This window comes from Anabrus simplex, chromosome 2, assembly GCF_040414725.1.
Source record: "Anabrus simplex isolate iqAnaSimp1 chromosome 2, ASM4041472v1, whole genome shotgun sequence".
In the NCBI taxonomy this organism is placed as follows: Eukaryota; Metazoa; Arthropoda; class Insecta; order Orthoptera; family Tettigoniidae; genus Anabrus; species Anabrus simplex.
Window position 1 is genome coordinate 158,722,306 of NC_090266.1, and position 16,785 is coordinate 158,739,090.

At 36.9% G+C, this 16,785-nt stretch overlaps 1 protein-coding gene across 1 annotated transcript in view; it reads left to right on the forward strand.

The window, feature by feature from the left end:
• Window positions 1–16,785, forward strand: part of Dus4 (Dihydrouridine synthase 4) — a 111,142-nt gene that overhangs the window by 29,438 nt on the left and 64,919 nt on the right. The window contains exon 2 of the mRNA XM_067138938.2: window positions 6,165–6,286. Coding sequence (XP_066995039.1) covers window positions 6,165–6,286 — 122 coding nt within the window. The remainder of the gene's footprint in view (window positions 1–6,164; window positions 6,287–16,785) is intronic.

Genomic DNA, 16,785 nt, shown 5'->3' on the forward strand with positions numbered 1-16,785 from the left:
CCTTCCAACTCCTAGGCCTTTCCTATCCCATTGTCGCCATAATACCTACTTGTGTCGGTGCGATGTAAAGTCACTAGCAAAAAAAGAGCATCTTTTAGTACTGAAGATGAACTCCTCAGTTGGTTAATTAATGATTTCCTGTCATATATTAAGAAATTTAAAATGCATTCAGAGAAAGTAAAAAAGAATCATGAGAAATATGTATCAGGCATAGATCTTGACTACCCAGTCCACTGTGGCCTGCGTAAAATACCTCATAAGTATACATTTGCATTATGCATTGATGAGGAACCTAACGAGCTATGACATCGAGCTCTTCTTCAGCTACCTAAGACGCCAAGCGGAATATAATGACACTATGGTTCGTGTGGCAAAAGAAAAAACAGACTGTGAAGGCTGTTTAGAACATATCTGTTTTCCAGCTACTCAAAGTCCAACATTGTGTCTTATTCGTTTTCAAGATCGAGGAGCCCTCAGATACCGAAAATAGTCTGTGGCACTTCTGCAGTGAACAACGGAATTTGTCACTTCCGCTACGCAGTACTTGTCCCGAAGAGAGTTACTAAAAGGTGTACGTTTATTTTTTCGAAAGACATGTTCAACAGTGAAATTAAGTGTGGAAAGTGTAAAGGCGACAAACCACCTCTTTTTATACTATGAAAATTTCTGAGACCTCTGTTAGACAACATTACTTTGAGCCACTCAAGTAGAAGAGAGAAAGTTTTGAAACTTGATAAGAAGCCCCTCAGAAGGAAAGTTTTGAAACTTCAATGACATATCCAAGCCAATACAGCACCGCTCTATAAATAAAGTACTGTCAATACACGCAAAAACATTCAGTTCTTTTTATTTACAATATACTTTACTTATTGACATATACGGCCATGCGAATACAAGGGAGCAAGACCGCGATCCTAGCGGCTGAATGGTGAACTAGGAAGCAACCCGTTTCCACGAGTGCATTTCAAGGCCTTGTATTATAGCATAGGCAACGGTTCAAGTTGTGTCCAATCTCCAGTGGGAAGAATTACAATAGGTAGTACCTTCAAGATGGCGTCGGCAGTGCAAGTTTCTAATGAATGTTCCCAGATTTTGTTAGAAAATGTAGTGAAATATACTGTAAGATGTACAGAAAATGTTACAGATGGTGAGAAGAACAGTCAAGGTATTCTCTCCAGAAAAAGACATTTGTACCGGTAATATCTACAAATGCGAACATGATTTAATTGACTGGTCAATTGTCCTAGAACTACGTAGTCTGGGAAACATGTGGTAAATTCTGAACCCAATAACATTTCAGTCCAGAATGTGGGTCCAGAATTCATGTGGCTATTTCTAACCAAGTGCAGCCCTTGTAAGGCAGACCCTCTGGTGAAGGTGGGCGGCATCTGCCATGTGTGGGTAACTGCGTGTTATTGTGGTGGAGGATAGTGTTGTGTGTGGTGTGTGAGTTGCAGGGATGTTGGGGACAGCACAAACACCCAGCCCCTGAGCCATTGGAATTAACCAACGAAGGTTAAAATCCCCGACCCGGCTGGGAATTGAACCCGGGACCCTCTGAACCAAAGGCCGGTACGCTGACCATTCAGCCAACGAGTCGGACGGTCCAGAATTAAATACCGATAATTACTTGGAGGGTGGGAATAGGCAGTTCAGAATATTTCATCAGAACATTCAATGTCTTAAAAATAAAATTTTAGAATTACAAGTAATTTTAAATTCAATACAGGATGTTTGTTATGTTTATCTGTTCGGATGAACATTGGTGTAATAATGATGAACTTGAACTCATTTATATTCAAGGTTATTATCTGGCAAGTAATTACGGTCGGGTTAATGAAGGGCATGGGGGAGTTTGTAGCTTTGCTAAGTCAGGAATTGAATGTAAAGAAAGGAAGGATCTTGAAGTGCATAAATCTGAATTAGAATTTGAACTAACTTCAGTGGAATTTAAGCTTCCTTATGGTAAAAGGGTAATTCTGTTAACCATGTACCGTTCACCGGATGCTGATGTGGAGATTTTCTTAGAAAAATTAGATCAAGTCCTTCATAACGTTTTCGGTAGGAATAGCAGCACAGAAGTAATACTTTGTATTGATTTTAACATAGATTTTGCTGAAGAAAAACCTTCCCTCAACTACTGCATGTTCTTCAAAGCTGTAATCTAAAACACTTCATTTTTACACCCACCCGGATAACTGCCACCTTAGCTACAATGATAGATAGTATTAATTTCCATTTTTCTAAAATGCAAGCGTCCAATATAAATTTTTGATTATCAGATCATCATGCTCAGATTTTGCAACTAGAAATTGAGAATGCTAACAAGCATTCAACCAAAATGAAGCAAGCGTAATTAATTTGTTTTTGTTTTTTTTCTCTGCAGATGCATGTGGCAGTTTCGCTAGTTGCTTTACGTTGCACCGACATAGATAGGTCTTATGGCGACGATGGGACAGGGAAGGGCTAGGAGTGGGAAGGAAGCGGCCGTGGCCTTAATTAAGGTACAGCCCCAGCATTCGCCTGGTGTGAAAATGGGAAACCAAGGAAAACCATTTTCAGGGCTGCCGACAGTGGGGTTCGAACCTACTATCTCCTGAATACTGGATACTGGCCGCACTTAAGCGACTGCAGCTATCGAGCTCGGTGTGGCAGTTTCATTGAAAGACTTAAACTTCAGATCTGGGCTCCAGTAACATTTGGTCATAGCATTGACCATAAGTATAGAAACTTTTTTAAACATTTTTAATGCAATTTGAATGACATTTTCCAAAAAACTTGCAGTAATCAATGAAACATCAAAAAAGCCATGGACCATGAAGGGTATATGGATTTAAAGTCAAATATGTAAATTACTAAGTAAATTAGCACAGCGGAGTCATCCGGATCTACTGGAACGGAATGTTCACATTCTGGCTACATCTCAAAAAATTTAGAACTTCGTCACCAGGGATAAATATAAATGATCCGTTATTGGACATTATAAATTTTCCAGCTAACTCATTCCTGGTTGCCAGTGTTTCGCCCTTGTGTGCTAGGTTGGGCTCATCAGTTGGTACCTAGCACACGTACCAAGATGCTGGCTGGTGCATGTCGTGGAGGCCACTGTGTAGGCTACTTGGAGGATGAGAGCTGTTCGGCAACTCAGAAAACAGAATCGTTAGAGCTTTGCATGATCCATTGGGTCCATACGCACATAATAATAATAATAATAATAATAAATGTCTGTACTCACCTGATCTGTGAGTTTCACTAGTATTAACCCCCTGCCTGCGAGCCGGCAAGCTGAAACTTGTAGGCGTTTTAGTGCCGGTTGCAAACTAGGTGAATCACCTACCTCAAGGGCCACACACAGAAAAGGCCAGTTCATTAAACGGTCTTCCGTCATAACATAAATATAAATGCTACTCTCTCACAGTTTCATTATCTGTCGTCAATCGTCAACTAAGAGATAAGTACCTTTCCCCATGCATTACAAATTTATGATACCATGATCTCATAACATCATGTTTTCCTCATGTGACTGCTAGCTCCTGACAAGAAATACGGAATAGCTCGGAAACAGACAGGAGTACACATTTTTTTAGAAAAGTAATATGGATAAAACGCTAAATTTCGCTATAATAAATCTAGAATTCCGCCAAAAAATCCGCTGTCCGCTAAATGATATATTTCTCTGCCAACAGTCTTCTAATTCCGCCAAATCTAGCGGAAAATCCTCTTAAGTTGGCAACACTGCCTGTTTGTACCAGCAATCATTCTCGCTACTTTCATGTCCATTATTTCTAACTTATGAATAAGGTATCCTGAGTCCACCCAGCTTCTGGTCCCGTAAAGCAAAGTTGGTCTGAAAACAGACCAATGTAAAGATAGTTTCGTCCGGGAGCTAACTTCCTTCTTACAGAACACTCTTGATCGCAACTGTGAGCTCACTGCATTGGCTTTACTACACCTTGATTCAATCTCACTTGCCATATTACCATCCTGGGAGAACACGCAGCCTAAATACTTAAAATTATCTACCTGTTCCAGCTTTGTATCACCAATCTGACATTCAATTCTGTTAAATTTCTTACCTGCTGACATCAATTTAGTCTTCGAAAGGCTAATTTTCATACCATACTCATTGCACCTATTTTCAAGTTCCAAGATGTTTATGCAGGCTTTCAGCACAATCTGCCATGAAGACACAGTCGTCACCATAGGCCAGACAGCTCACTACAATTCCACCTGCCTGAATCCCTCCCTGCCACTTTATACCTTTCAGCAGATGATCCATGTAAACTACGAACAGCAAAGGTGAAAGATTACAGCCTTGTCTAACCCATGTAAGTACCCTGAACCAAAAACTCATTCTACCATCAATTGAAGCAGGAAAATAAAAAAACCCACTAACTCCAGTAAACCTACAGGAGAGCGAAGAAACTGATAACCTCCCACATTGATTTTAAATCTAATGCGTTTATGTGCTCACATTAAGTAAAAGTTTATTCTTTATCAATTAAACGCTTAATAACTTAAATGTTTATATTATTTAATGCTTCAATTAGAATTAAATAGTGGTGGAGTTAGGGGTTTTTTGACTTCCGGAGTCTATGAAATAATGAAAAATAAAAATATGACAGAAGTACCAGTATACAATAACTACAGTATGAAATGATAGAATATGAAAGTTCCTTATTAAAATTAGCATGGTTACATTTTTAAATTTCAAAGTTACAGCATGAGGCTGATATCCATTAAATATTCTAATCTAAATTATATCAAAATACATAAATAAAACCACAAATAAACTTAAAGACTTTCATTACAGATATTCTGTTTCACTTTCATTCTCTTGTTCAGTCTGTAAATCAGGGTTATTACTGTCAGCAAACAGAGTTTTGTAATATCCAACTTTCCTCTAAAGTGAAATTCATTAAATTTTGTAAGTCCTTTTGCTTTTCTATTTTCAGTGGCAAGTATGAGTTGTATTTTTGTTGAGTGGGAAAAGATGCAGTTGTATGGGTCTCTGGATGTTAAATCGACTCCATATTGTACTTTTCAGAGTTTTACTCACATGGATTTCATTTTTGTGGGATGCCGAATATCGAATTACTTTACTTTGTGATATGAGGAATTTCTCGTTTCAGTAATGTGTTGCTTTACTCCATCAGGGTATTTAGAAGAGCACTGCTTTTTGCAACTAGAAAATTACAAATGCTAACATTAACACATTTATTTAAAGCGTATATTTATATATAACTTTTATACATGAGAGGAAAACTCCTATTTTACATCTCAGCAGTGATACATTATTTGTATACAACTTCTCGTGTAATACAATATCAAATTCATTTGAGGTTAGCTAATTGCCCTTTGCTTTATACCTTTAAATACTGTTTCGCTTCCATTTACCGTCATTTATTCGTTTTTTCCCACTAGTTTTCCTTCTGGAACTTAAATCTGATTTTAACGTTTCATTCTCTGCTCAGCTGGTTAAGCGATGGTGTTGCCATCTACCTGGAAATAAAGCATGGAAAGCAAGAACTCTCTAATTCCATGGAGTAAAAGGTGTTTTGCTTTCCATGGATTCTAAAAACACCTCCTGTATGCGGATGAATGACGGATTTAGAGTACTATTGCCTTCCATACATGCAGAACACACTAAAAAGTCCCATCCAGCCCATAACTCAATTTTGCCCAAAGGGTTTTGATCTCCCTGCTTCAATTCTCACTACAGTCCAATTGTCAACATAAATGCCTCTGATTAATTTTACCAATCTACCCTTAATTCCATAGTCCCCCAGTATGGCGAACATTGTTTTCCTTGATACTCTGTCATATGCTTTCTCTAGATCTGCGAAACATATAATTAATTTATTATTTAATATCATACCATAAATCAGCACAGCAATATTAAAGAAGAGGAAAACTTATTTGCCTTGATGTCAGACCTTAAACCCAACTTTATCTGACATAAATTTAATAGCTGGTAATATTATGTTTTCTCTTTTCCATTTTGAAACTATGGCTATGATTATCCTGGTGCCAGTTTTTCCTGATTCACCTACACCTGGTTAACACCAAACCCTGCAACATAACACTAGCATTTTTAAAAATATATTTGGTAGGGATTTGTGTGCCTGAGAATTGATTATTTCATACTGACTGTTTCATTCCAGACTGCCCTTTCGATCATTAGTGAGGAGATATGAATGCAACCTGTGCTTCACTCCAATGATACTCGCAGAATCATTCATAAAGTCACCTTCTGCAAGAAATATTGAATTCTCAACCAATTCAGGTATTGCATATAATGAGAACTCTGGTTTATTTTATTTTCTTGCAGGAATTGTTTCATAGATAGGTATGGGTTGTCATTACTCATAATACTGTGGCTACCCAAGAGAAATCAGTCAATTTTCAATTTTTAATACTAATGTTATTTGCTTTACATTTTTAATTTTTTTAAGTAGCATCTTTTTCAGTGGTTACATAGGGAAACACTTGTCCCATTGTCAAACTTCTAAATAGTTGGTATTAAGTAAGGACTGTGCCTCGAAGCCTGGTTCCATAATTTTTTTAAAAAAAACTTTCTTGTATTGATTTGATTTGATTGATTGATTGATTGATTGATTGATTGATTGATTGATTGATTTGGCAAGATGAAGACCAGATTGCCTTCTCTTGCATCTAACCGGATTAATGTATAGTTTGATAGATATACATAGTATATTTGCAAACATAATAATAAAAAGTATGCAATAACTGAGGTGGTATATAAGTAATTTACACATAGAATAAAACACTTATAAACAGATGTTAAACGCAGTGCTTTTAAGCATTTTCTAAGTATACCAACTAAAAGCCTAAATTGTAATAAATTACTTGTAAATAATTTAAAATAATTTAGGAGTTGGAAAATAATGAAATAGCATTGAAACATGACTTAATAAGGTATGTATTTTATGAATTGTGAATTGAACATGGGTCAGGGGGTAACAGTGCAGCATTTTAATAAATGCTCATTGTTTTAAAAATAGATTTAAAATAGTGTTTTATTTCAATAAAAGTACTGTTATTTAAAGTGGAATACAGTAAAATCCCTTCTTATGATCTTCTGGGGACTGATAGAGAATACTGTAAATCATTGGAAAACGTTAATTGTGGAAATATTTTTTGCTGAGCTTTCCTCTTTTCTTCAACAGAAATGCATTTTCTTAAATCTTTTTTCTATATATATATATTATTAACCAAGGACCACCCTCCACACTGTAAAAAGGGTTACTCCTTATGGTAAACCGGTGACACAGCATATTTAGTGTTGTGGATTAATACATATTTTATTATTCAGCCTAGAAAGTGATATGCTCTTTCAAAATTCTAATGAGGAATTTTTTTGAACATTTGTATGTTGTAATGATTCCATTACATTATGGCAGATACATAATTAATAGTATATAAAATAAAACACACATAAACAGACATTAAACTCTGTGCCTTTAAGCATTTGCTAAGTCAGGGATGGCAAACCTTAACTGACTAGTGTATCAATTATGGTCTTATTACTTTTTACTGTCTAGTGTGTGATCGGTTAATTTCTTTTAAAATCTTGAAACCACTCATTTGACTTCATTTAGATATTAGATTGCATTAGGCCTACGTATAAGTCCATTTGACTGAATATTTTATTATTTTATTTTGCAAACATTACTGAAAATTACATTTTTTAAATAGCTAAATTTTAATAAGGTATATTTTTGCTTTAACCTACTAAAATTTGTAAAAAATATGACCATAGAATTAATTGAGACGTAATTCTTTATTAAAGTGTAATGTTACTGGATTTTTTTTTCTTTTTTTTTACCTATTTATCACATGTTGAAACCTGGTTTACACTTTCTGGAAACTCAGGGAATTTGGGAAAGGTCAGGGAAGCACTGAAAAAATGCTAAAAACCAGGGAAAATAGCTAGGTCTTAAAGTCAGGGATTTTTAAATTACATCATTCACTTGCACTTGTTGCTGTGATAAATCAACAAATGTGCGATTTCTTCTTGATAACTGCTGGTGAAACAAATTGTAATCAAATCCAGGTAAGAAATATTTATACGGTATATTAAATATCTGTTATTACTTTTAAAATAGAATTAATCAAGAACTACATTAATTTATACTATATTACAAAATTACGCTATAAATGTACATTTCTTATACTTCTACTTTTATTCAATAAGTACTGCAAAAGTACAAAGCCATATGAAGTATACTTCATATACTTAATACTTACCATGTTGTTAATATAAAACAATTCACTTTATGCCTTTAATATATGAAAGTAGACAGGAGATAAGTCTACCACTATCTTAAAGGTTACAGATATTTGCCATCAAAGGCTACATTCTAGTTTTATTACCGTATTTACTCGTGTATTAGACCCCTTTTTTTCCCACTTTACAGCCAAAAATAGTAAAGGGTGGTCCAATACGCAATATGCAGCAAACACATGACTTCTAGGTTAAAGAGCTATAAATTGTACATGTAAACCTTCTATACAAACTATTATTTAACAAACTTAGAATGTATTTAAGTTATACTGGCTATTTTCGTCGGAAGGCAGTATTTCTAAACGTTAAAAGACAATAAATAGTGAACACTACTTTTAGGCCTACGGTACATATAAAAGTCTGTTTTAGAAACTCATATTACGTCATTGTCATTTGTTACATCTCATTAATTCCTCTGCTGAGGCTGACGTCAGGAAGGGCATACGGCCGTAAAAACTCGCTACAAAGGTTCATCTCACTTCATACTTGATCCCGTAGAAGAAAGGGATAAGGGTATCGTGTTATCATATAATTTAATATGGATACAAAAGAACTTAATGGCCAGTCATTTGTCTCTGTCAGTTCAGCAGTAGGCCTAGCACACAGTAAACCTGATCACTGCTTTCATTTGAATTATCGCCTTGCACCGCCAACTTCCCTGCCTTGCTACCGGCGCACAGTGCGTAATTTCAGGAATCTAGCCGGCCAAAAATCGTATCTCGGAAACTAATGGACCGATTTACATAAAACTTGGTATGTAACTGGTATTATTGGAAATAATTAAGTGTGTTGTAAATCAAGTACAAAGAACAGATTACTACGCCAGGAATAGAATTAGTAGTCTTTGTAATTTTAATCATTTTTCGTTATAGCTTTAAGAAATTAAATAGATGTTAATAGTGGGACATGCTGTTTAGAATTTTTAAAAACAGATAAAGGAATACATGTACTTAGTCATTAGATGCAGTTACACCAGAATCTCTAACTTCACTGTAATTATCTCCTTCGGCAGAACCACATACAGAAGACTCAGACAGTAAGTTGAGCACTTCTCGTGAAATCGGAATCAACTTTCTCCTCCTGATTTCCTTAATCTGATAATGTAAGGGTCCGATGATATAAGCAGCCTATGGAAAAGGTCAGTATTTGTGTCCTTTCTGGAAGGTTTCCTGTTATCTTTATTCCTGGTCTCCTTGGCTTCCACGGAGAGTTGTCTAATAGGTATAATACAGTGCCTAATTACCTCCTCTCCATGAACCAAGAGTTTGTGCAGGCACGTAGTACGATTTTTATTTCGTAAGTACTGTATAGTTTCCTTTGCATATATTCCAGATGTCACTTTATCAATGGCATACCCACACGAAAGAGTTTCTAAGATACACGTAGACGATTTATTAAATTTAGAACTACTCCAGTAATATCTGCAGAATTGAAAGCCTCTCTGAAGAATCTTCTAGCAGTTTCCATCATTGGTATTGCCAGCACTTTGCTTTGGATATCAAGCAATAGACTCGTTTCCTCCCTGAACCGAACCTGTATATTCTTCTTTCTTCAACCAGTTCAATCAATCAATCAATCAATACTGATCTGCATTTAGGGCAGTCGCCCAGGTGGCAGATTCCCTATCTGTTGCTTTCCTAGCCTTTTCCGAAATGATTTCAAAGAAATTGGAAATTTATTGAACATCTCCCTTGGTAAGTTATTCCAATCCCTAACTCCCCTTCCTATAAATGAATATTTGCCCCAGTTTGTCCTCTTGAATTCCAACTTTATCTTCATATTGTGATCTTTCCTACTTTTATAGACGCCATTCAAACCTATTCGTCTACTAATGTCATTCCACGCCATCTCTCCGCTGACAGCTCGGAACATACCACTTAGTCGAGCAGCTCTTCTTCTTTCTCTCAATTCTTCCCAACCCAAACATTGCGACATTTTTGTAACGCTACTCTTTTGTTGGAAATCACCCAGAACAAATCGAGCTGCTTTTCTTTGGATTTTTTCCAGTTCTTGAATCAGGTAATCCTGGTGAGGGTCCCATACACTGGAACCATACTCCAGTTGGGGTCTTACCAGAGACTTATATGCACTCTCCTTTACATCCTTACTACAACCCCTAAACATCCTCGTAACCATGTGCAGAGATCTGTACCCTTTATTTACAATCTCATTTATGTGATTACCCCAGTGAAGATCTTTCCTTATATTATCACCTAGATACTTACAATGATCCCCAAAAGGAACTTTCACCCCATCAACGCAGTAATTAAAACTGAGAGGACTTTTCCTATTTGTGAAACTCACAACCTGACTTTTAGCCCCGTTTATCAACATACCGTTGCCTGCTGTCCATCTCACAATATTTTCGAGGTCACGTTGCAGTTGCTCACAATCTTGTAACTTATTTATCACTCTATAGAGAATAACATCATCCGCAAAAAGCCTTACCTCCGATTCCACTCCTTTACTCATATCATTTATATATATAAGAAAACATAAAGGTCCGATAACACTGCCCTGAGGAACTCCCCTCAACTATTACAGGGTCAGACAAAGCTTCGCCTACTCTAACTCTCTGAGATCTATTTTCTAGAAATATAGCAACCCATTCAGTCACTCTTTTGTCTAGTCCAATTGCACTCATTTTTGCCAGTAGTCTCCCATGATCCACCCTATCAAATGCTTTAGACATGTCAATCGCGATACAGTCCATTTGACCTCCAGAATCCAAGATATCTGCTATATCTTGCTGGAATCCTACAAGTTGAGCTTCAGTGGAATAACCTTTCCTAAAACCGAATTGCCTTCTATCGAACCAGTTATTAATTTCACAAACATGTCTAATATAATCAGAAAGAATGCCTTCCCAAAGCTTACGTACAATGCATGTCAAACTTACTGGCCTCTAATTTTCAGCTTTATGTCTATCACCCTTTCCTTTATACACAGGGGCTACTATAGCAACTCTCCATTCATCTGGTATAGCTCCTTCGGCCAAACAATAATCAAATAAGTACTTCAGATATGGTACTATATACCAACCCATTGTCTTTAGTATATCCCCAGAAATCTGATCAATTCCAGTTCTCCTCGGCATCTCTTATTTGCTACTTTCTTACGTCAAGTCTGCACGCATTATGCATTATGTGGTCATAACCCAAACTTAAGCGTTGTTGGGTTAATTACTCTTTCAGTCACTTCAGGAATATTATTCATCCCTTTGGGGGACGCCCCACATATATAGCACCTTTGGGAAGACTGATAGGAAGACAATGCACTGCAGACTTTTCCATCCATCACAGTGAAGTGTAACTCATATTCAACCGCTCTGTGAACCGCTGGCACCTCACTTCTGTAGTGAAGGCATCTACAGTATTTATTTATTACGTGTGTATTTTAGGCTTTAAATCAGTGCGTAATTGTATTGTGTTGAGTGAGAGTTATGCGATACGCCTACGTGTACGATTTCTTTCTTCTACGTTAATACTGTGATCTTTTATAGTCATCTGCAGTATTTGCTTATTGCGTCTTTTTTCTAGCTTTTATTGTCTGGATACATTTATTAAATGCAATTAAATACATCCCCCGTTCCTCGAGCCCATAAAATTATTTGTCAGTTTTCTCCCTCAATTTTCCTTATATTTCAGTGCTGAGGTTTCTTATGTGCCGTAGTTTTCCTCTGATTCTGTACAAACCAAAAGTGGCACCTGTAAAACCCGTGTCCCCTTTAGTTCATAAAAATAATTTGTAGCTTAGTTTCTTCAGCCCTTTGTCCTGAACTTACATACTGAGTTTCACAAATTTATGTGCCACCGTTTTCCCGTGATGGCGTTGAGAAAAGCCATTCTATATGGCAACCCTGTTGTCATAAGAGCAATACTGTTTTCTTAATATGGAATGAGTTGTAGTACTGGCAGGGTCATCCTGACATTGCTGTGATGCACGTCCTTCTGCAAGGCTGATTCTCTGGTCGAACCAACTTTTATTGTACTTCAGCAATTTTTCCCATTTTCTACTATATTTTGTCCAGCGTGATCGAATTTTAGCACACAAAATACTGACACACTTCCTTATTGACTTGGATATATCCTTGGAACAATCCTCAAAGCCTATATATTCAATTACAACATTTGCAATATCATCGTTCCGCTTATATTCCCTGCTGTTCCTCAACAGCTCGAAAACCGACCTCCGGGTTACAGAGTACATGGCTTCTGAAAAAAATTAATTACTCTCATGGTCGCGCCTGGTCGCAGCAAAAAGTCACAGTTTTCTATTCATTAAAGTATAGATAACTCCTCCAAATACTTTAATTGCGGAAATCAAACGCAATCCATTTTGAAAGTCAGCTCAAATTTGTATAATTAGATAGTTCTTTGACACCCCTGTACCTGAATTTTAAGTGCACATTCCGGACAAAAATATAGTAATTTTCAGAAAATGCTACACACTATATAAAATACATACCTTCTTCTAATGTAATAACATTTCAAGCTAAAGAAATATTTAGTTCTGACGTCCTTACTGAGCCTTCACATAATAATAACTGCACGCTCGCCTCGCCAGAATATGATGCCCTAACGGAAGAGAGCCACTTTAGGCCTTCGGTGAGATTAGATAATCAGACAGCGCGACTTTTCAATACTTAATTACTGTACCCAAGAGTCTTATAAACACGACTCACAGAAAATGCGCACCAAAGACAAGGGTTGAAAATCTTATTTTTGGCCCGCTGGATGCTAGAAATTACCCACTGTGCGGCGTGTCGGCATTCTAACTGACGTCATCTTCACTGCTATCTCTTGCCAGTCTCATCAGCCATCCTTCATTCTCTTTGAGCCATGCACTGCAATCAAGAGTATACGAGGTTCCGTCTTTTTTAACCTTTTAAAAATAGTTTCGTTCCCTACTATAGCGTCTTATTTTTAAGTACATTTCATGCTTGTTCTCTACATTTATCACATCAGGATTTGTATAGACAGGTGTCCATGAGATAAGACAGACCACATTGTTTAGGTTAGGTATATTATTATTATCATTATTATTATTTGTTAGGTACGTTGGCCAGTAAAACAATCGTTTTAATTGGATAGCTTTTATCATGTTTTAAATTTACTTCTCTCCAAATATATACCTATATTGGCCCGAGTTACGAGATATTAAATGACCACTTCGTTAATGATCTTGCCTGCTGTATAAATAGCAACAACCGCGAATATTTCTCAACTAAAGTAAACTCATTTCCTCATCCCGAGGTGGTACAGCTCTTTTTAGACACACCCCCAGTGGAGGGAAGTTACATGTATCGCTTTCACCGCATATCAACCTTCCTGCCATTCGTAAATCTCTCGCAGTGCGGTACCGGGAATCGAAGTCAGACCCCCGAAAACAGCAACTAATTGTGCTAACCATTACGCTGGTGGACATTATTAACTACAAAACACAGACATGCTTGCAATGCGCGGGTTGGACACGAAGCTAGGCCTATTCATCTATTTGTGCGACATCATCAGAGCTGCAGTTGATCTACGCTACAGAGGCGGACATTTCTTAATTACGGAACGCAGATGTACCGCATGGATTCGACGTGTTTTCATTGCGTATGATATATGGTATATTCATATATATTCTATGATATATTCATTGCGTAGGTCGTACGGACAAAACTATTCACAAATTTGTGTGATGCTATCAGAGCTGCAATAAGACTTGTACACGCTTTGAAGCGCAATCGTCATCGTTCTCTGACGAATTACGTTGGGGGTCTTATAGGCGAGATTTATTTTTTAATTTTCTTCGTTTCGAAAAGCCAGGGGTGTCTAATACGTGAGGGGTCTAATACACGAGTAAATACGGTATTTTGATTATAGATATTTAGTAATTCATTATAAATATATTCTGCAAGGTCTTTATATATATATGAATTTATAATTATTGAATGTATTGTATGATAATTTTTTTATAAAGTAACTTATTTTTTCTTTGCAGGTTCATTTTGAATATGACATCAAAGAAACCCTTTTTTAATGATCAGTGGTTGGACTTGAAAATCAATCCCCAATTCCCAGGCTGGTTAACTCTTTCCGGTCTAACTGTGAGCATAGCTCGCAGCGGCCACAATTACGCTCAGGACACGCAGCGGGCATAGCCCGTCGTAAGGTTTGACAATTCACTAAAAATCGAGAAGAGCTATGTACGTATTCTGGTGGTTATATCGTGTTTCTTCATGTATTAGTTACGAGAGTATTTAAGCAGATGGCAGTATTATATATCTAAGTCAGAGAAGTTACGTTATTTTCGATCAACATGCATCAGTAGATGTTGTCACTCGGTGAGCTCTAAGACATGGCTTCTCGCGGCAAACATGAGCTTGACGAAAGTAATATTTTCGCTATTTTACGATATATTATAAGTTTATGCGCAAATGAACATATTATTGACATATGAATTCGAAACAATTTCTTACATTTCATTATGATTGGAGTTCGTTTTACGGTCTAGTGCATGTTCCCACGTATTTCAAATTTGCGTGAATACGTAAGATTGTCCACATATTAGTAAAGTTGTCTGTTTAGAAGACTGTATTTTCTTTTTCTGAGAAGTCATTTGTGGTAAATGAAACAATATTTTTACATTTGAGTAACTTTTGACAAAATTTATCGATTAAAATAAATTTTCATAAGAACTCCCATTTTCATTATTGTAATTATTACTGTTACCGTGTTTTTGTGGTAGTTAGAGGTGAAAGAAGGTGCGGGGTGGTGAATAGGTCTCGGGCTACGAAATTAAAGTGAATTTAAAATTTAACAAGGTTATATTTTCTTTTCAAAATCAAGAAATAACAAACATGGCAGGTACAGAGTAGCAAGGCAACAAAAGTACAATTACAGTATTTACAGGATTTGGGCTTCGAGCCCCGCGCTCAAAATCCTTGAGCAATCAGCTCAACTTTACGATATACAGTTTTCAACAAGGGGCCGAAAACCCCATTCACGCCCAGGAGCACTTGCTCCAAATTACACAGAGAAGCCTCCTCGAGGCATACAACACACCATTTTTCAAGAAAGAGCCACCCGCTCTCAAAATTTAAGCCTATCACAAGGCCACACCTAACTCGACTTTCAAGCTGTCCTCAAAGGACATAGGCACAGGGGTAAAATACCCAACCTACTGAGGCCTATTAAGAAAAGAAACATGAAAATTACATGGCCTCTAAAAGACCAGCTTGAGAGGAGGCGATCATGCACTCCTAACACACTTGTTTAAAACCTACTTGGCACTAGGCCGTTAATGCAAGGGCTAATCCCATACTAAAGAGGTGACTTTAGAGTGAAACAAATTACATTACATTAGAGAAGAATAGGTTGTGAAAAGTAAGTTCACCTCAAAACAATATGAGTGGGAGCTCGAGAGGGTTAAGCACTCTCTATCCCAATATGTAGTTTAAAAGATAGAATAGATACTAGTTTCTTTACATTTTAAGGAAGGTTACATAATGGAAAAACTTCGGACCCGCCCCGAGAGTTAAACTGCTGAGCAAGCAAGAAAAGAAGTTATTAATCGGCCATTACCTGGTTGTTGACTGCCGCCGAAGAAAGAGGCGCTTCCCGCCCCCTGCTATGTACTTTACACACGAAAAGATGGAACAGAAGTGGCCCGGAGACCCTAAAATCAGCAGTTTATATACTCTCGCGGAAAGTTCGAGGCGTTAGGGGAATGAGAACACCCTCCCAAAAAGAACTTTATTGGCTAACCGAGAAAACCCCTACACAAACGGAAGAAGAAACACATAATTGGTGGAAAATAAATAGAAGAAATTCGGGATTGGCTAAATTCAAAACAAGGGGAAAGAAAGGGTTAATATTGCCAACTTAAATAATGACTGAAAGAAATTTAGCAAAGAACAAACTTTTGAAATTAAATTTTCTCCAAGAAACAGTTCTTTCACTTCGCACTAGGGTGCACTATTGTTGATCTTCAGTAGTGTCCTCTAGAAGAGAAAGTTCACACTTCTTACTACAAGCAAAACAAAATTACATCGAAAATGACACTGTTCAAAAAGTCCAAAATTTCCAAGTAGTGACATCTTCTGAGAAAGTTGAAAATTAATATCATAGATAAAGTTCAGACTTCCTCCAGCAGAGGAGTTTCAACTGGCGCAAATTTTAAATAAGCGGCGTGGAGGTGTACCACCCGGTACAGACCTCCCCCCCCAAAAGTTCCTCCGAGGGGGTAACACAGAAGAACATAACTTTTGTTTTGAAAACCAGGTCCAAGTTATGATGTTGATATGGAGATAAATTGCAGAAGCATTTATCAAAATTGTTAAAGTTTGATTTGATCCAGTTTAAAAAGTTCTCGTAGTAACAGCTGAAGTAATATCTTTATGTTTGTAGAAGGTTGAATTCAGAGGGAAAACTTTAGTTTTTAAAGTTGAGGAAAAATTCTCTAAGTCCACCAGATATTGCTGTTGAATT